The sequence below is a fragment of the Bufo gargarizans genome, chromosome 2, assembly GCF_014858855.1.
Source record: "Bufo gargarizans isolate SCDJY-AF-19 chromosome 2, ASM1485885v1, whole genome shotgun sequence".
In the NCBI taxonomy this organism is placed as follows: Eukaryota; Metazoa; Chordata; class Amphibia; order Anura; family Bufonidae; genus Bufo; species Bufo gargarizans.
Genome location: NC_058081.1, coordinates 42,252,076 through 42,272,752, shown reverse-complemented (window position 1 = coordinate 42,272,752; position 20,677 = coordinate 42,252,076). Strand labels below are relative to the sequence as shown.

General features: G+C 43.0%; 1 protein-coding gene across 2 annotated transcripts in view; it reads right to left on the bottom strand.

Annotated features, from left to right (window-relative positions):
• LOC122927199 overlaps positions 1-18,844 on the bottom strand; it is a 33,165-nt gene extending 14,321 nt beyond the window's left edge. The window contains exons 1-3 of one of the 2 annotated variants that reach the window (XM_044278826.1): positions 18,771-18,844; positions 18,091-18,126; positions 11,085-11,405 (exon numbers count right to left, since the gene is read on the bottom strand). In XM_044278826.1, the coding sequence (XP_044134761.1) occupies positions 11,085-11,405; positions 18,091-18,126; positions 18,771-18,792 (379 nt within the window). In that variant the 5' untranslated portion in view covers positions 18,793-18,844. Of the gene's footprint in view, positions 1-11,084; positions 11,406-18,090; positions 18,127-18,433; positions 18,540-18,770 lie in introns of those variants that run through there. The other variant, XM_044278825.1, reaches the window with a different exon arrangement.
• Positions 18,845-20,677: the final 1,833 nt, after the last annotated feature.

The window sequence follows — 20,677 nt, the reverse complement described above, 5'->3', positions numbered from 1 at the left end:
CGGAGTGTTTGAAGGGTAGGCGCTTGTGGACGGCCACGCTGACGCCCCTGCTAGCCGAGGCAAAAGAGCTATGAAACCATTGTGGGAATGCGTTTTGGGACAATTTCGGGATCTTCCCTGATTTAAAATGAGTTTCTTGGAGGAATACAACGGAGGCCTCATCTTTCAGTAACAAAGAGAGCACCTGAGACCGCTTACATGGCTCGTTCAGACCCTTGGCATTCAGTGAGGCAACTACAACAGAGGCCATAGTGAAGACAGAGGAGGCCTGTCGGCCCAGAGCAAGAGGACATCCAGTCTGGAAAGCCACGGACGGAGTAAGAGGAAGAAAGGGAGGAAAGAGGAGGAAAGGAAAGTCAAAAGAAAAAACATAACAAATGAGACAGTAACACAACCCAAATAACAAAGAATGTCTCCCCATGGACAGGGAGCACGTGACCCCACCCAGCATCTGACACAATGGAGATCCTTTCTTATAGCGGCAAACAGCCGGGATCTATCAGAGGGGGCTCCTGTGGGGCCACCGGGGGTGGAAAGGAAGGGGGTGAGGGAGAGGACATAATCAGTAACATAACTGACAATAATGCAGACATATAACCCCCGCATAACTAACAGTGCAATCAGTGCTCTAATGCACAGCTCGTAACCTGCGTCTCATGCAGGCAAGGTAGTAAAGCATAGGGTCAGGCCCAAAACCCATGAGAACGGGGCAGTGGGCCAAGACCTAAAATAAGTCCGAAACCAATGGACAAACGATGAAAATTCAGCTCAGACAGAGCCAGACAGAGCTCCTACGTCTTGGGACCCAGCAAAGTCACAGAACATTGAACTCAGTGGAGAGTGAACAAAAGCGCCTTCAGCGCTTCCCGGAACAAAGTCAGGTAACAGGTGCTGGTGACCGGCCTTTTCCTTGTTTCCCAGCTCTGGAAGGTGAAACTTGCTGCCACAAATCTATACCCGGAGGGGTAAGCAGGGGGTCCCCTTGATCAGCCGGCATCCACGAGGGAACTGTGATGGGTTCAATCCCAAGAGGGCCCCAAATAGCGGAATGGCGTAGCTGTGGCTTTAAGGGCCTCTAGGAGCGGCTTCACGATGCGCCTCTTGGCTAAGGTGGAGGGGACCAGGTCCTGGAAGAAAAGGACTGGAGTCTCACCGTACATGATGCGGTCGGCCTCCCTTCCCGCCTTGAGCAGTGCAGCAGTGTCCACATAGCTTAGGATGCCGCATACTACATCCCGCGGCGGCTCCCCAGGTTTTGGCTTGGGCCTTAAGACCCTGTGGATGCGCTCGATCACAATCGGAGCTGCTCTCTCAGCTCCCAGCAGGGAGGAGAAAATTTTGCATGCGACTGAATGAAGCGCGTCAATCGCAATATTTTCGGGTAGGCCGCGGATGCGAATATTTCGCCGCCGGCTCCGGTTCTCCTGATCCTCTATGCGCATCAGCGCATCGTTTAGCAAGTCTCTGTGGGTTTGCAGGGCTGCGCTGGTCTTACCCTCATGCACCAGGATGGCGTCCTGTGCTAGCTCCAGGGACTCCACACGATTCCCAATCTGCCGCAGGTCTCCTATTATCTCCTCCAAGTCCTTTTTAAGAGGTGCAAGAGCAGATTCCAGAATGTCCCTGAGATCTGCTTTGGAAAGTGAGGAGCTCTTTCGCAGTGGTCTGCAATCAGAAACATCAGAAGTGCTTCCTGCCTCAGAGCCTTCCTCTGCTTCAGAGAGCTGCCGCGCCTTCTTGGAGATTTCAGCAGCAGGAGCCCTGGACTGTTTCTTAAGGAATTTATCCATCTCAGGTTGCCTGGAACGGGCCCCAGTCGGCTCTGGTGTCTCAGGGTGACGGTCCTTGCCTGGTTTCCCCATTGGCACCGAGTAAATAGCTAATAATAGGGGCTATAATAGCTGCCAGGGAGAGGAGCTCAGGAACAAGCAGCCATGCAGCTCCAAGGTCAAGCTCCGCCCCCTATAGTAGTTATATTCTTGTACATAGGAGTAGTATTATAGTAGTTATATCCTTGTACATAGGAGCAGTATTATAGCAGTTATATTCTAGTACATAGGAGCAGTATTATAGTAGTTATATTCTTGTACATAGGAGCAGTATTATAGTAGTTATATTCTTGTACATAGGAGCAGCATTATAGTAGTTATATTCTTGTACATAGGAGGCAGTATTATAGTAGTTATATTGTTGTACATAGGAGCAGCATTATAGTAGTTATATTCTTGTACATGGGAGGCAGTATTATAGTAGTTATATTCTTGTACATAGGAGGCAGTATTATAGTAGTTATATTCTTGTACATAGGAGGCAGTATTATAGTAGTTATATTCTTGTATATAGGAGCAGTATTATAGTAGTTATATTCTTGTATATAGGAGCAGTATTATAGTAGTTATATTCTTGTACATAGGAGCAGCATTATAGTAGCCATATTCTTGTACATAGGAGCAGTATTATAGTAGTTATATTCTTGTACATAGGAGGCAGTATTATAGTAGTTATAGTCTTGTACATAGGAGCAATATTATAGTAGTTATATTCTTGTACATAGGAGCAGTATTATAGTAGTTATATTCTTGTACATAGGAGGCAGTATTATAGTAGTTATAGTCTTGTACATAGGAGCAATATTATAGTAGTTATATTCTAGTACATAGGAGGCAGTATTATAGTAGTTATATTCTTAACCAAATTTATTTTTATTCAAAGAGTAAGGCATATCAATCGATCACAAACCATCGTAGAATCACTGGTAAGGCATAGTCACAAATCAGCCATGGACGTGACCACAATTGCATGTCAGTGCAACACATGTTGTACAAAATGATACATCAAATGTGACAGACAATAAAAATCTAGTATAACACAAATAAGAGGAAAAGAGAGGGAAAGGAAGGGAAAGGAAGGGGGGTGGTGGTAGGGGAGTTTTCCCCAACTCCGTCAGGGGAACTTCCTATATGTCTTCCAGGGCGACCAGATTTTCAGAAAGCGGGAACGCGTGCCAGATTCCCAGTGGGCCAGCTCTTCAAACCTGTAGATCTGATCCACCTTATCCCTCCACATCGAAACAGTGGGAGGTTCAGTATCCTTCCAAAGCAGCGGGATGAGCAGTCTCGCCGCCGTGATGAGCATAGTAGGAAGATCTACAGGGGGAAAGCGAGTCATTAGGGCACCAAAGCAGGATCAGTTTAGGATCCAGCTTAACCTGCTTAGCACACACCTCATTTATCAGAGCTTCTATACTGGTCCAGAACGCTTTAATCTTTTCACAGTGCCACCAAATGTGTGATAAAGAGCCTACATCTTTTCTACACCTCCAGCACTCACTTGGGAAATCTGCGTTAAGCCTATGCAAAAACTCCGGGGACTTGTACCATCTCGTAAGCAGCTTATACGAGTTTTCTTGTACCTTAATACAGCGGCTAATGCCGTGAGAGTGCGTAAGGACAAAAGGCCTTTCCGGGTCTGTAAGGTGGATGGACAATTCCCTTTCCCATGAAGAAAGGAAATGTAGCTCAGGAGGGGAGGCTGAGAGTAACTCCTTATATATGGTAGACAGCGGTTTAGGGATCCTACGGGCGTCTGATAGTCTCCTAGACAGCCAAGAGGGGGTTCCAGAGGTGGTGGGGGGTGGTAGCTTAATCATCTTAATCTCCTTCTGCAGGGCAAAACTCTGTAGGAAGGAAGCTTTTTTGACTTTAGGGTCATTCAAGACCGTGGACCAATCCAGGGACCCATCCGAGGACCGGATCTCACTTAAAGGGATCTCGGCCAAAAGAGGCCAGATACCTGAGGGCTTCTCAGCTTCCGGATGGACATAAAACTGTAAAGAGGAAAGCGGAGTACCCGGTATGGGAAACTCAAGTGTTCTATCCTTAAACTGCTTGGCCCACTCAACAAACATACCCTTCCATAGGAGTGGCAAAGAGGAACTACCCGGAGAACAAGGGGACAGCCCCCAGAGAATCCGCTTCATTCTAGTGGAGAGCAGGGAGCGCTCAAGACACACATATGGAGCACTATAAGTGCTATTGAGGAGGGATAGACCTCTAAATAGTTGAAAGGCCACATAGTAGGAACGTATGTCGGGCAGACCAAAGCCGCCAAACCTCCTCTCTCTGGTCAGCACCGAATAAGCAATTCTGGAGGGTTTACTTCCCCACAAAAAGAGGGAGAAAACTCTGCGGATGTCTACAAAAAATGAGTGCGGCAGCCAGATAGGCAACACCTGCAGAAGGTACAAAAATTTAGGAGCTATAAAGGTCTTAAGGTAGTTCCTCTTGCCACACCAAGAAATAAACGGCAGTTTAATAGAGTGCAGCTGCTTCCTAACTGAGGACAATAAGGAGGCATAATTCAGAGCAAATAAGTCCTTCGCCTGAGCCGGGACATGCACACCCAAAAATACTATGTCTTTTGTAGCCCAGTGAAAGGGGGTATTATTCTGAAGGGCCTCTTTAACCGATTCTGGACAAGTAACGTTTAGGGCCATGGACTTGCCATAATTAATTTTAAAGTTTGACACATAGCCAAACTCCTCAAAAAGAGACAAAAGCCTAGGGAAGGATGTTTCGGGATTGGAAGTCATAATAAGTAGGTCATCTGCAAATGCGGCTGCCAAGTGGGTCCGAGAATCAATGGTCAAGCCCCTAACCGCAGGATCCTGCCGGATCTTACACAGCAAAGTCTCCATCACTATGACAAACAGAGATGGGGAGAGGGGACACCCCTGCCTCGTCCCATTGGATATGGAAAAGGAGGGAGAGAGTGTACCATTTATTTTGAGTCTGGCAGACGGGGCTGAATACAGAGTGAAGATCGCAGATATAAACGAATCTGGGAAACCAAACCTCGACAGGGCCCGTGACATATAATGCCAACCGACCCTGTCGAAGGCCTTCTCCGCGTCCGTGCTCAGCAAAGCAAGAGGCGTAGAGGAGCTTCTAGCCCAATCCATAAGATGGAGCAAACGTATCGTGTTTTCACAGCCCTGTCTGCCACGCACAAACCCCACTTGCTCGCTATCAATAAGATCCGGCAGGATCAGCTGTATTCGCTGCGCCAGTATCTTGGCCCACCACTTGACGTCCGCATTTAGCAGTGAAATCGGGCGATAACTGCCACAGTGGAGGGGGTCTTTGTTTTCTTTATGGATTATAGTTATGTGGGCCTCTAACGTTTGGGGGGGTAGAGAACCTCCAGTCAGGAGGAAATTACAAAGTGCCTGAAAGTGAGGGGTCAAAACGTCTTTGAAGGTCTTGTAATACGATATAGGGAGTCCATCCGGGCCTGGACTTTTGCCTGAAGGAATGGAGGAAAGGACCTTGCCAATTTCCTCTCTTGATACAGGGGCGACTAGTTGGGAAGCTTGCAGGGGACTGACAGAGGGCAGCTTCAGAGTGGACAGGAACTCATCTGTGGCTTGCTCAATAGAGGCTGAACCAGGACGGTCTGGAGTGGAGAGGTTATATAGATCCGCATAAAAAGCACTAAACGCTTTCGCTATATCGTGAGTCGACTTGTGCTTATTGCCTTTCGCATCTAGAATAGCAGGGATAAATGAATCCACGTGACGTTGCTTAGCCATGGCAGACATCAGTTTATTACCTTTGTTCCCATGGGCATAAGCTTTAAACCTGGAGCGGAATATAAGTTTCGCTGATTTGGCGTTGAGCAAGTTTTTCAGTCCCGTCCTGGCCTCCGCTAATTCAGCAGCCACAGCCTGAGCCTGGGTTTGCTTATGGGTCAGTTCAAGACTCGCTATGCGGGACAGCAGGTCATCTACAGCCTTGGAGCGCAACTTTTTAACATGCGAGCCCAGGGAAATTAATTCTCCTCTAACCACCGCCTTATGAGACTCCCACAAAATGGAGGGAGAGGGAGGAGGGTCGCCCACTGCATTAAGAGAGAAGAATTCAGACATAATCCGGGAGATTCTAGCTGCATTGGTAGGGTCGGAAATCAACGTGTCATTAAGACGCCATATTCTCTCACGTTTAGGAAGAGCTGTCATAGACACTCGGAGAAATACTGGGGCGTGATCAGAAAGCGTAATGTTCCCAATCCTCGTGTCTACCACCTGAGAAATATGGGGGGAGGATAAAAACAAGTAGTCCAACCTATGGAAGGATTTTTTAGCGTTTGAATAAAACGTATAATCCCTACCAGAGGGATGCATAGTGCGCCACACATCAATAACCCGCAACTTCTTCAGCGCAGTCTTCAGACGTCGCAGAAGTTTGTGGGACAACTCAGACCTCTGAGAGGACGAGTCAAGGCCTGGCTCCATAGTCACATTAAAGTCACCTCCTAGTATAAGCATGCCCTCACTAAAAGCCTGTAATTGCTCAAGAGTCCGGACGAGCCAGGGGATCTGACCCCTATTAGGGGCATATAAATTAGCCAGGGTAACAGGCGCGTCAGCGATGTGCCCCTTAACGAACAAGAAGCGACCATCAGTGTCCGCAAGGACAGCGGAGTGTTTGAAGGGTAGGCGCTTGTGGACGGCCACGCTGACGCCCCTGCTAGCCGAGGCAAAAGAGCTATGAAACCATTGTGGGAATGCGTTTTGGGACAATTTCGGGATCTTCCCTGATTTAAAATGAGTTTCTTGGAGGAATACAACGGAGGCCTCATCTTTCAGTAACAAAGAGAGCACCTGAGACCGCTTACATGGCTCGTTCAGACCCTTGGCATTCAGTGAGGCAACTACAACAGAGGCCATAGTGAAGACAGAGGAGGCCTGTCGGCCCAGAGCAAGAGGACATCCAGTCTGGAAAGCCACGGACGGAGTAAGAGGAAGAAAGGGAGGAAAGAGGAGGAAAGGAAAGTCAAAAGAAAAAACATAACAAATGAGACAGTAATACAACCCAAATAACAAAGAATGTCTCCCCATGGACAGGGAGAACGTGACCCCACCCAGCATCTGACACAATGGAGATCCTTTCTTATAGCGGCAAACAGCCGGGATCTATCAGAGGGGGCTCCTGTGGGGCCACCGGGGGTGGAAAGGAAGGGGGTGAGGGAGAGGACATAATCAGTAACATAACTGACAATAATGCAGACATATAACCCCCGCATAACTAACAGTGCAATCAGTGCTCTAATGCACAGCTCGTAACCTGCGTCTCATGCAGGCAAGGTAGTAAAGCATAGGGTCAGGCCCAAAACCCATGAGAACGGGGCAGTGGGCCAAGACCTAAAATAAGTCCGAAACCAATGGACAAACGATGAAAATTCAGCTCAGACAGAGCCAGACAGAGCTCCTATGTCTTGGGACCCAGCAAAGTCACAGAACATTGAACTCAGTGGAGAGTGAACAAAAGCGCCTTCAGCGCTTCCCGGAACAAAGTCAGGTAACAGGTGCTGGTGACCGGCCTTTTCCTTGTTTCCCAGCTCTGGAAGGTGAAACTTGCTGCCACAAATCTATACCCGGAGGGGTAAGCAGGGGGTCCCCTTGATCAGCCGGCATCCACGAGGGAACTGTGATGGGTTCAATCCCAAGAGGGCCCCAAATAGCTTTCAGGTCACCCGGGGTCCGCACCGTATACTGCCTCCCATTTTTCAAAATGGCCAGACCGAAGGGATAGAGCCATCGGAATGGCGTAGCTGTGGCTTTAAGGGCCTCTAGGAGCGGCTTCACGATGCACCTCTTGGCTAAGGTGGAGGGGGCCAGGTCCTGGAAGAAAAGGACTGGGGTCTCACCGTACATGATGCGGTCGGCCTCCCTTCCCGCCTTGAGCAGTGCAGCAGTGTCCACATAGCTTAGGATGCCGCATACTACATCCCGCGGCGGCTCACCAGGTTTCGGCTTGGGCCTTAAGGCCCTGTGGATGCACTCGATCACAATCGGAGCTGCTCTCTCAGCTCCCAGCAGGGAGGAGAAAATTTTGCATGCGACTGAATGAAGCGCGTCAATCGCAATATTTTCGGGTAGGCCGCAGATGCGAATATTTCGCCGCCGGCTCCGGTTCTCCTGATCCTCTATGCGCATCAGCGCATCGTTTAGCAAGTCTCTGTGGGTTTGCAGGGCTGCGCTGGTCTTACCCTCATGCACCAGGATGGCGTCCTGTGCTAGCTCCAGGGACTCCACACGATTCCCAATCTGCCGCAGGTCTCCTATTATCTCCTCCAAGTCCTTTTTAAGAGGTGCAAGAGCAGATTCCAGAATGTCCCTGAGATCTGCTTTGGAGAGTGAGGAGCTCTTTCGCAGTGGTCTGCAATCAGAAACATCAGAAGTGCTTCCTGCGTCAGAGCCTTCCTCTGCTTCAGAGAGCTGCCGCGCCCTCTTGGAGACTTCAGCAGCAGGAGTCCTGGACTGTTTCTTAAGGAATTTATCCATCTCAGGTTGCCTGGAACGGGCCCCAGTCGGCTCTGGTGTCTCAGGGTGACGATCCTTGCCTGGTTTCCCCATTGGCACCGAGTAAATAGCTAATAATAGGGGCTATAATAGCTGCCAGGGAGAGGAGCTCAGGAACAAGCAGCCATGCAGCTCCAAGGTCAAGCTCCGCCCCATAGTAGTTATATTCTTGTACATAGGAGGCAGTATTATAGTAGTTATATTCTTGTACATATGAGCAGTATTATAGTAGTTATATTCTTGTACACAGGAGGCAGTATTATAGCAGTTATATCCTTGTACATAGGAGCAGTATTATAGCAGTTATATTCTAGTACATAGGAGCAGTATTATAGTAGTTATATCCTTGTACATAGGAGCAGTATTATAGTAGTTATATTCCTGCACATAGGAGGCAGTATTATAGCAGTTATATTCTAGTACATAGGAGCAGTATTATAGTAGTTATATTCTTGTACATAGGAGCAGTATTATAGTAGTTATATTCCTGCACATAGGAGGCAGTATTATAGTAGTTATATCCTTGTACATAGGAGCAGTATTATAGCAGTTATATTCTAGTACATAGGAGCAGTATTATAGTAGTTATATTCTTGTACATAGGAGCAGTATTATAGTAGTTATATTCTTGTACATAGGAGCAGTATTATAGTAGTTATATTCTTGTACATAGGAGCAGCATTATAGTAGTTATATTCTTGTACATAGGAGGCAGTATTATAGTAGTTATATTCTTGTACATATGAGGCAGTATTATAGTAGCTGTATTCTAGTACATAGGAGCAGTATTATAGTAGTTATATTCTTGTACGTAGGAGCAGTATTATAGTAGTTATATTATTGTACATAGGAGCAGTATTATAGTAGTTATATTCTTGTACATATGAGCAGTATTATAGTAGTTATATTCTTGTACACAGGAGGCAGTATTATAGTAGTTATATCCTTGTACATAGGAGCAGTATTATAGCAGTTATATTCTAGTACATAGGAGCAGTATTATAGTAGTTATATCCTTGTACATAGGAGCAGTATTATAGCAGTTATATTCTAGTACATAGGAGCAGTATTATAGTAGTTATATTCTTGTACATAGGAGCAGTATTATAGTAGTTATATTCCTGTACATAGGAGGCAGTATTATAGTAGTTATATCCTTGTACATAGGAGCAGTATTATAGCAGTTATATTCTAGTACATAGGAGCAGTATTATAGTAGTTATATTCTTGTACATAGGAGCAGTATTATAGTAGTTATATTCTTGTACATAGGAGCAGTATTATAGTAGTTATATTCTTGTACATAGGAGCAGCATTATAGTAGTTATATTCTTGTACATAGGAGGCAGTATTATAGTAGCTGTATTCTAGTACATAGGAGCAGTATTATAGTAGTTATATTCTTGTACATAGGAGCAGTATTATAGTAGTTATATTCTAGTACATAGGAGCAGTATTATAGTAGTTATATTCTTGTACATAGGAGCAGTATTATAGTAGTTATATTCTAGTACATAGGAGCAGTATTATAGTAGTTATATTCTTGTACATAGGAGCAGTATTATAGTAGTTATATTCTTGTACATAGGAGCAGTATTATAGTAGTTATATTCTTGTACATAGGAGCAGTATTATAGTAGTTATATTCTTGTACATAGGAGCAGCATTATAGTAGTTATATTCTTGTACATAGGAGCAGTATTATAGTAGTTATATTCTTGTACATAGGAGGCAGTATTATAGTAGTTATATTCTAGTACATAGGAGCAGTATTATAGTAGTTATATTCTTGTACATAGGAGCAGTATTATAGTAGTTATATTCTTGTACATAGGAGCAGTATTATAGAAGTTATATTCTTGTACATAGGAGCAGTATTATAGCAGTTATATTCTTGAACATAGGAGCAGTATTATAGTAGAAACATAGAATGTGTCGGCAGATAAGAACCATTTGGCCCATCTAGTCTGCCCAATATACTGAATACTAGAAATATCCCGTGGCCCTATCTTATATGAAGGATGGCATATATTCTTGTACATAAGAGCAGTATTATAGTAGTTATATTCTTGTACATAGGAGCAGTATTATAGTAGTTATATTCTTGTACATAGGAGCAGTATTATAGTAGTTATATTCTAGTACATAGGAGCAGTATTATAGTAGTTATATTCTTGTACATAGGAGCAGTATTATAGTATTTATATTCTTGTACATAGGAGCAGTATTATAGTAGTTATATTCTTGTACATAGGAGGCAGTATTATAGTAGTTATATTCTTGTACATAGGAGGCAGTATTATAGAAGTTATATTCTTGTACATAGGAGCAGTATTATAGCAGTTATATTCTTGAACATAGGAGCAGTATTATAGTAGAAACATAGAAACATAGAATGTGTCGGCAGATAAGAACCATTTGGCCCATCTAGTCTGCCCAATATACTGAATACTATAAATATCCCGTGGCCCTATCTTATATGAAGGATGGCATATATTCTTGTACATAAGAGCAGTATTATAGTAGTTATATTCTTGCAAAGGAGGCAGTATTATAGTAATTATATTCTTGTGCATAGGAGGCAGTATTATAGTAATATTCTAGATACAGATTGGTATTATATGGTTTAATTAGATTCTTCTACATAGGATGACTGTTATAGCAGATAAATTGTGCTTATGGGAGTAGTACAACAGTTATATACTTAGAGCAGAATACTCACCAGAAAGAGTCATGGAGAGGATATTGCTGAGTTCGGATGTCTGGATCTCTGTTCCCACATAGCACTGGTACTGACAGACATACTCTATTGACTTCAGGGTGTAAGAACTTTCAATAGTAAAGCTCACGCTATTCCTCGTCTCAGGAGCTTGTACTGTCTGGAGATTCTGCCCACTGCTGTAGGCTATCAGGAAGAATCTGCCTTCTGGGAGATCTGCTGGCGCTGTGCATTGCATTTCTACGTTTTGGCCCATATAGATGGTTCCTGAAGTCATCAAGGATAATTGCGGTGGAGGTAAAACTTCTGTGTTATTTGTGTAAACTGTATAAGAAAAAAAAAAGTCTCCTTAAGTTACTGAGCATTGCATTGTGACTTATTACATTAAAAGAAATGCTACAGCCAAATATGTTATCTATTCATCAAATAGTAATGTATAGACCAGGCATCCTCAAACTGCGGCCCTCCAACTGTTGTAAAACTACAACTCCCACAATGCCCTGCTGTAGGCTGATACCTGTAGGCTGTTCGGGCATGCTGGGAGTTGTAGTTTTGCAACAGCTGGAGGGCCGCAGATTGAGGATGCCTGGTATAGAGGGTACATGGCAGCGCAGTTAGTTTCCTTTCCCTACACTGAAGCTCTTATAGATATACACAGACTAGCAGAGGTCCTGTCCAAAAAGAAGAGACTCTGTGAACCGGAGAGTCTGTGCGGTCACGTGGGAGAGCCGAGCAGATAATAAAAAAAAGGGGCATAAAAGGCGTAAAAAAGTGAACTACATTGCTACTTACTACATCTACATTACTATAAGACAATTTCTGCTATAAGTGATTCTTAAAAGCCATGTACACCTTCGGAGCATTTTTTGAGATTGCATTTTGGGCTAAAAAATAAAATTCTATTGGTTTTTATTAAAAAAACATATTGAGACATTCTGTCACAAAGAGTTAACTGTTTGATTAGCTGTGTGAATAGCACTTTTTGATAAATAAACACAGTGATGTCACAGTACAGGATAATAAACACAGTGATGTCACAGTACAGAGATAATAAACACAGCGATGTCACAGTACAGAGATAATAAACACAGTGATGTCACAGTACAGAGATAAAATACACAGTGATGTCACAGTACAGGGATAAAATACACAGTGATGTCACAGTACAGAGATAATAACACAGGATGTCACAGTACAGGATAAACACAGTGATGTCACAGTACAGGGATAAAAACACAGTGATGTCACAGTACAGATAATAAACACAGTGATGTCACAGTACAGGGATAATAAACACAGTGATGTCACAGTACAGGATAATAAACACAGTGATGTCACAGTACAGGATAAAAACACAGTGATGTCACAGTACAGGATAATACACAGTGATGTCACAGTACAGGGATAAAACACAGTGATGTCACAGTACAGGATAATAAACACAGTGATGTCACAGTACAGGGATAATAAACACAGTGATGTCACAGTACAGGATATAAACACAGTGAGTCACAGTACAGGATAATAAACACAGTGATGTCACAGTACAGGATAAAAACACAGTGATGTCACAGTACAGGATAAACACAGTGATGTCACAGTACAGGGATAATAAACACAGTGATGTCACAGTACAGGATAATAAACACAGTGATGTCACAGTACAGGATAATAAACACAGTGATGTCACAGTACAGGATAATAAACACAGTGATGTCACAGTACAGAGATAATAAACACAGTGATGTCACAGTACAGAGATAATAAACACAGTGATGTCACAGTACAGGATAATAAACACAGTGATGTCACAGTACAGGGATAATAACACAGTGATGTCACAGTACAGGATTAAATACACAGTGATGTCACAGTACAGAGATAATAATACACAGTGATGTCACAGTACAGAGATAATAACAACAGTGATGTCACAGTACAGAGATAATAACAACAGTGATGTCACAGTACAGGGATAATAAACACAGTGATGTCACAGTACAGAGATAATAACACAGTGATGTCACAGTACAGGGATAAATAACACAGTGATGTCACAGTACAGGCTACTAAAACAGTGATGTCACAGTACAGGATAATAAACACCGTGATGTCACAGTACAGGGATAATACAACACAGTGATGTCACAGTACAGGGATAATAAACACAGTGATGTCACAGTACAGGATAATAAACACAGTGATGTCACAGTACAGAGATAATAAACACAGTGATGTCACAGTACAGAGATAATAAACACAGTGATGTCACAGTACAGGGATAATAAACACAGTGATGTCACAGTACAGGATGGCCACAGTAAGATAATAACACAGTGATGTCACAGTACAGGGATAATAAACACAGTGATGTCACAGTACTAGGGATAATAAACACAGTGATGTCACAGTACAGGGATAATAAACACAGTGATGTCACAGTACAGAGATAATAAACACAGTGATGTCACAGTACAGAGATAATAAACACAGTGATGTCACAGTACAGGGATAATAAACAGTGAGGTCACAGTACAGGGATAATAAACACAGTGATGTCACAGTACAGGGATAATAAACACAGTGATGTCACAGTACAGGGATAATAACACAGTGATGTCACAGTACAGGGATAATAACACAGTGATGTCACAGTACAGAGATAATAAACACAGTGATGTCACAGTACAGGGATAATAAACACAGTGATGTCACAGTACAGGGATAATAAACACAGTGATGTCACAGTACAGGGATAATAAACACAGTGATGTCACAGTACAGGGATAATAAACACAGTGATGTCACAGTACAGGGATAATAAACACAGTGATGTCACAGTACAGGGATAATAAACACAGTGATGTCACAGTACAGAGGATAATAAACCACAGTGATGTCACAGTACAGGATAATAAACACAGTGATGTCACAGTACAGGATAATAAACACAGTGATGTTCACAGTGCAGGGATAATAAACACAGTGATGTCACAGTACAGGATAATAAACACAGTGATGTCACAGTACAGGGATATAAACACAGTGATGTCACAGTACAGGGATAATAAACACAGTGATGTCACAGTACAGGGATAATAAACACAGTGATGTCACAGTACCGAGGATAATAAACACAGTGATGTCACAGTACAGGGAATTAAACACAGTGATGTCACAGTACAGGGATAATAAACACAGTGATGTCACAGTACAGGATAATAAACACAGTGATGTCACAGTACAGGGATAATAAAACAGTGATGTCACAGTACAGGATAATAAACACAGTGATGTCACAGTACAGGGATAATAAACACAGTGATGTCACAGTACAGGGATAATAAACACAGTGATGTCACAGTACAGGGATAATAAACACAGTGATGTCACAGTACAGAGGATAATAAACACAGTGATGTCACAGTACAGGGATAATAACACAGTGATGTCACAGTACAGAGATAATAACACACAGTGATGTCACAGTACAGGGATAATAAACACAGTGATGTCACAGTACAGGATAATAAACACAGTGATGTCACAGTACAGGGATAATAAACACAGTGATGTCACAGTACAGGATAATAAACACAGTGATGTCACAGTACAGGGATAATAAACACAGTGATGTCACAGTACAGGGATAATAAACACAGTGATGTCACAGTACAGGATAATAACACAGTGATGCACAGTACAGGGATAATAAACACAGTGATGTCACAGTACAGGGATAATAAACACAGTGATGTCACAGTACAGGATAATAAACACAGTGATGTTCACAGTACAGGGATAATAAACACAGTGATGTCAAACACAGTGATGTCACAGTAAGGGATAATAAACCAGTGATGTCACAGTACAGAGATAATAAACACAGTGATGTCACAGTACAGGATAATAAACCACAGTGATGTCACAGTACAGGGATAATAAACACAGTGATGTCACAGTACAGGATAATAAACACAGTGATGTCACAGTACAGAGATAATAACACAGTGATGTCACAGTACAGGGATAATAAACACAGTGATGTCACAGTACAGGATAATAAACACAGTGATGTCACAGTACAGGGATAATAAACACAGTGATGTCACAGTACAGGATAATAAACACAGTGATGTCACGTACAGGGATAATAAACACAGTGATGTCACAGTACAGAGATAATAAACACAGTGATGTCACAGTACAGGATAATAAACACAGTGATGTCACAGTACAGGGATAATAAACACAGTGATGTCACAGTACAGGGATAATAAACACAGTGATGTCACAGTACAGAGATAATAACACAGTGATGTCACAGTACAGGGATAATAAACACAGTGATGTCACAGTACAGGATAATAAACACAGTGATGTCACAGTACAGGGATAATAAACACAGTGATGTCACAGTACAGAGATAATAAACACAGTGATGTCACAGTACAGGGATAATAAACACAGTGATGTCACAGTACAGGAGATATAACACAGTGATGTCACAGTACAGGGATAATAAACACAGTGATGTCACAGTACAGGAGTAATAACACAGTGATGTCACAGTACAGAGATAATAAACACAGTGATGTCACAGTACAGAGATAATAAACACAGTGATGTCACAGTACAGAGGATAATAAACACAGTGATGTCACAGTACAGAGATAATAAACACAGTGATGGTCACAGTACAGGAGATAATAAACACAGTGATGTCACAGTACAGGGATAATAAACACAGTTGATGTCACAGTACAGGATAATAACACAGTGATGTCACAGTACAGGGATAATAAACACCAAGTGATGTCACAGTACAGGGATAATAAACACAGTGATGTCACAGTACAGGGATAATAACACAGTGATGTCACAGTACAGGGATAATAAACACAGTGATGTCACAGTACAGGGATAATAAACACAGTGATGTCACAGTACAGAGATAATAAACACAGTGAGTCACAGTACAGGGATAATAACACAGTGATGCACAGTACAGGGATAATAACACAGTGATGTCACAGTATAGGGATAATAAACACAGTGATGTCACAGTACAGAGATAATAACACAGTGATGTCACAGTACAGAGATAATAAACACAGTGATGTCACAGTCCAGGGATAATAAACACAGTGATGTCACAGTACAGAGATAATAAACACAGTGATGTCACAGTACAGAGATAATAAACACAGTGATGTCACAGTACAGAGATAATAAACACAGCTGATGTCACAGTACAGAGATAATAACACAGTGATGTCACAGTACAAGAGATAATAAACACAGTGATGTCACGTACAGAGATAAAAACACAGTGATGTCACCGTACAGAGATAATAAACACAGGATGTCACAGTACAGAGATAATAAACACAGCTGATGTCACAGTACAGAGATAATAACACAGTGATGTCACAGTACAGGGATAATAAACACAGTGATGTCACAGTACAGAGATAATAAACACAGTGATGTCACAGTACAGAGATAATAAACACAGTGATGTCACAGTACAGAGATAATAAACACACGTGATGTCACAGTACAGGGATAATAAACACAGTGATGTCACAGTACAGAGATAATAAACACAGTGATGTCACAGTACAGGGATAATCAACACAGTGATGTCACAGTACAGAGATAATAACACAGTGATGTCACAGTACAGAGATAATAAAACCACAGTGATGTCACAGTACAGAGATAATAAACACAGCGATGTCACAGTACAGGATAATAAACACAGTGATGTCACAGTACAGGGATAATAAACACAGTGATGTCACAGTACAGAGATAATAAACACAGTGATGTCACAGTACAGGGATAATAAACACAGTGATGTCACAGTACAGGGATAATAAACACAGTGATGTCACAATACAGAGATAATAAACACAGTGATGTCACAGTACAGGGATAATAAACACAGTGATGTCACAGTACAGGGATAATAAACACAGTGATGTCACAGTACAGAGATAATAAACACAGTGATGTCACAGTACAGGGATAATAAACACAGTGATGTCACAGTACAAGGATAATAAACACAGTGATGTCACAGTACAAGGATAATAAACACAGTGATGTCACAGTATAATAGTGAGTGCAGCTCTGTAGTATAATACAAGATGTAACTCAGGATCAGTACAGGATAAGTAATGTGTGTATATAGTGACTTCACCAGCTGAATATTGAGTGCAGCTCTGGAGTATAATTATCACGGTCCCTCCAGTGACAGAGGTTAGACGATCTGAGAGACTGGCTGCACGTTAGGTTATCTGACAGCCTATCTGTTTTCACTCATTGCAGTGTTGTTGTTGGTAATGACCACACCTCTTATCTCAGGTGTAGCTTGTGGTCATTACTGCTCCTCTATTTAGTTTGGTCTCACACTTTATACCATGCGGTTGATATTCTCTGCCTGGAGTTGGAAGAGCTGGTGTGTGGTCCTCATCTGAGTTCCTGCTCATCCATTTTCTATTTAAGACAAGTGTGCTTCTCTTGGTATTTTGTTGCTCCTATTTGCTCGTTGTTTACTAGGCTTCAGGGAGACGCTGGTTCGATCATCTGGGAATGAACCAGTAGTCTCGGACCCTGTCACTAATCTTAGGGATATTCAGGGTTACTAGGGCCTAGGTTTCCGGTGTATGAATATTGCCACCTTCAGGGTCTATTCATACGGACAGGAGTCAGGGTTAGGTTTAGGGTTTCCTTAGGTGGTCACCATTTCCCTTTCCCCAGCCTTGAGGCCTAGTTCCTGGTCATTTTCCTTCTGTTGTCCTTCTGGTGTTCCTCCCCTCCCCCTACACTGTGACAATAATACAGGATATAACTCAGGATCAGTACATGATAATATATTTACATTATAAATCTACTGTTTATGTAGATTAATTCTGCATGTAAATGGTTTCAGAAAGTGAATACGGTTGTACATGTGGTGGTATCCTGGTCTTACTGTAGATAAAAACTCTGCAGGTCTTACCTGAGGTCACCACAACAAGCTTCATTCCAATCAGACCTGAGGGAGTAAAGAACACAAATAAATCATCTGATCTGGTTACTGGCCATAGATGACCTCACTTCATTGGACACCAGCTGGTATATCCTGGCCCTTCCAACCTCCTGACCGGACACCAGATGATATAGACCACCTTAAAGAAATATTACCACCTATGGGCCCTGGACACCAGGGAATATCATCAATCCCACTACCACCCCTGGACATTATATATTATACAGACCACTGCCCTGGGCACCAGGGGCTGCAATCTATACCCCCTCCTACCACTGGTTAACCAGTAATGTAAACTAATCCACAGACCCACCAGATCTCAGGTAGAAATCCTTTCTAGAGAACCTTCTGGAGAGCATAAACCCCTACCACCAGTGGACATCAGGAATGGATCTAACTGCTCGCCTAACTGGAGCTCTCTTCATATAGTCAACGTCAGAGCTGTAATAACCACTCCTTCCTTCTATTCACCAGAGATTGCCAGCCCGCTGTCCCTGTGGCCTACCAAGGGCGACCATAAATCCATACCCCCATCATCTACAGTTATAAAGCACCAGATCCTGAGAACTCTACGGCTATATGTGACCGTGGTGGACAGGTAGCAGTCACACCCTGAGGCCACACCTACCACTCAATGAGACACCACTTACCTAGTGCTATCAGCAGCCCCATGCCTCTGCTCTGGCTGAGATGTGAGTCTCGCAGTCTTCGTCACCACACCCAGGAATAGGGAACTATAGGTGACCACAAAGTTGTGAAAAAAACCGACTTGTAGCAATGAGCAGGATCACGTGGAGATGCCTGACGGCGCCAACAGCCGAGTACAATACAGCCTGTGTGCACCAGGACACCTCTCTCCACCACCGCTCACACCCCGCAGGTCTTCACGTTTTTATACTTTTTTATATATATTTTATATTATTACTTTTTAAAGGTAGGTCACAATATCACCTGACCTACATGCCCATGCCAGCGAGATGGAGAACGGCTGTGCGGTACCAATCCATCCCAAAACATTTTAGTTAACAATTTTGCCCCCAAAATGCTTCCCTAGACCTCTACAGTAACATAAAGGCTCACACTTAACTGCTTTCCTGCTTTTACTTGCAGCCACCACCAGGGGGAGCTCACTACACGCAGATTTATACATCTCCCATTGAGTTCAATACTAGCTGAATAAATCCATTCGCAGTGAGCTCCCCCTAGTGGTGGCTGCGTTCAGTCAGAATAGTATCATTTTATCGCCATATATTTTTATAGAACAGTGGAATTCCTTCATTTCAGCAATGGATAAGCCAGAACGTCTGATAAATCCAGCAACTGTCCCAGCAGAATGCTGAGAACCAGTTTTTTTGTAAGTAGTGGGTGCGATGACAGGGAGTTATTGTACCCCTCAGATACCGCGTTTATAGCTGATCGCGGCATCTGACCTTGATAATACAGGGTAAAATAAAAAACTGAATAAAATCATACTTACCCTCATCCATTTGATCGCGAACGTCCGGCCGCCGCCATCTTGATTGTAGATCCAGCGTGAAATCTCACACAGCCCGTAATGACGTCATAGAATTTTGTGTGGGATCTTTATTCAAGATGGCGGCCAGCTCTTCGCGCTCCAACGGATGAGGAAACTATGATTTATTGATTTATTTTACCGCCATTCAGGGAAAATCGATTCGTTACCACAAAGCACGAGGAAATTTGGCTTTGCAGCCACTTGGATTCTTCCTGAAATTCGGATTGAATTCCACTTCGTGCAGTTCGATTCGCTCATCACTATCTGGAACGAATCAGCGCAGCGAGACTTCATATATAATGATTAGAATGGGACAAGCTGCAGTACCAGACACAGCCACTCATTGAGGAGGGCACCACAAACCTTTCATCGGTCGTCATCAATGTTCAAGTCATCAAGTATTGATGGCCGAGCCTCAGGGTTAGATCAGTGGGGGCCCGGTTTCTGACAGCGTGGCTGAGGCCTCCTAATAGTACACCGAACACAGCGCCGCACAGTGGCTGTGCTTGGTATTGCAGCTCGATTTAAAGGGGTTGGTCAGCCTAGGAGCCAATAATGATAATAATAGGCGGCCCGTGACCGCTGCAGCCAACCACAGGCCGCAGCGGTCACCTCAGCTTGAATGGTACATGCGCAGTGAATCCAAAGGAAATGGTTACTGCGCACGCGCTGACTATAGATCCATGGCGCCGGCGCAGAATAACAGGGCCAGGCAGCCGCGCAATGACTGCGCATGAAAGGGATCGTTCGTGGATTTCCCGCTGAAATCCGCCCCAAATTCTCCACGTATGAACTGAGCCTAACACTATTTTTTTATGGTTCAATTTGTTTTTATTGAAAACCACAGTAAGCATAGATATAACGAGTCACAGGATAATTACGCATTCAAGTATCATAGCTCCATACAAATATAACTAACACTATTTTTTTATATATTTTCAATGGTTTTACCTATTTTCCTTATTTTTTTTTATCATTCTCTTATTGTATTATTGTTATATTGATTGTTTTGAGTCATGTTGGGTTGCAGTCGGACGTACA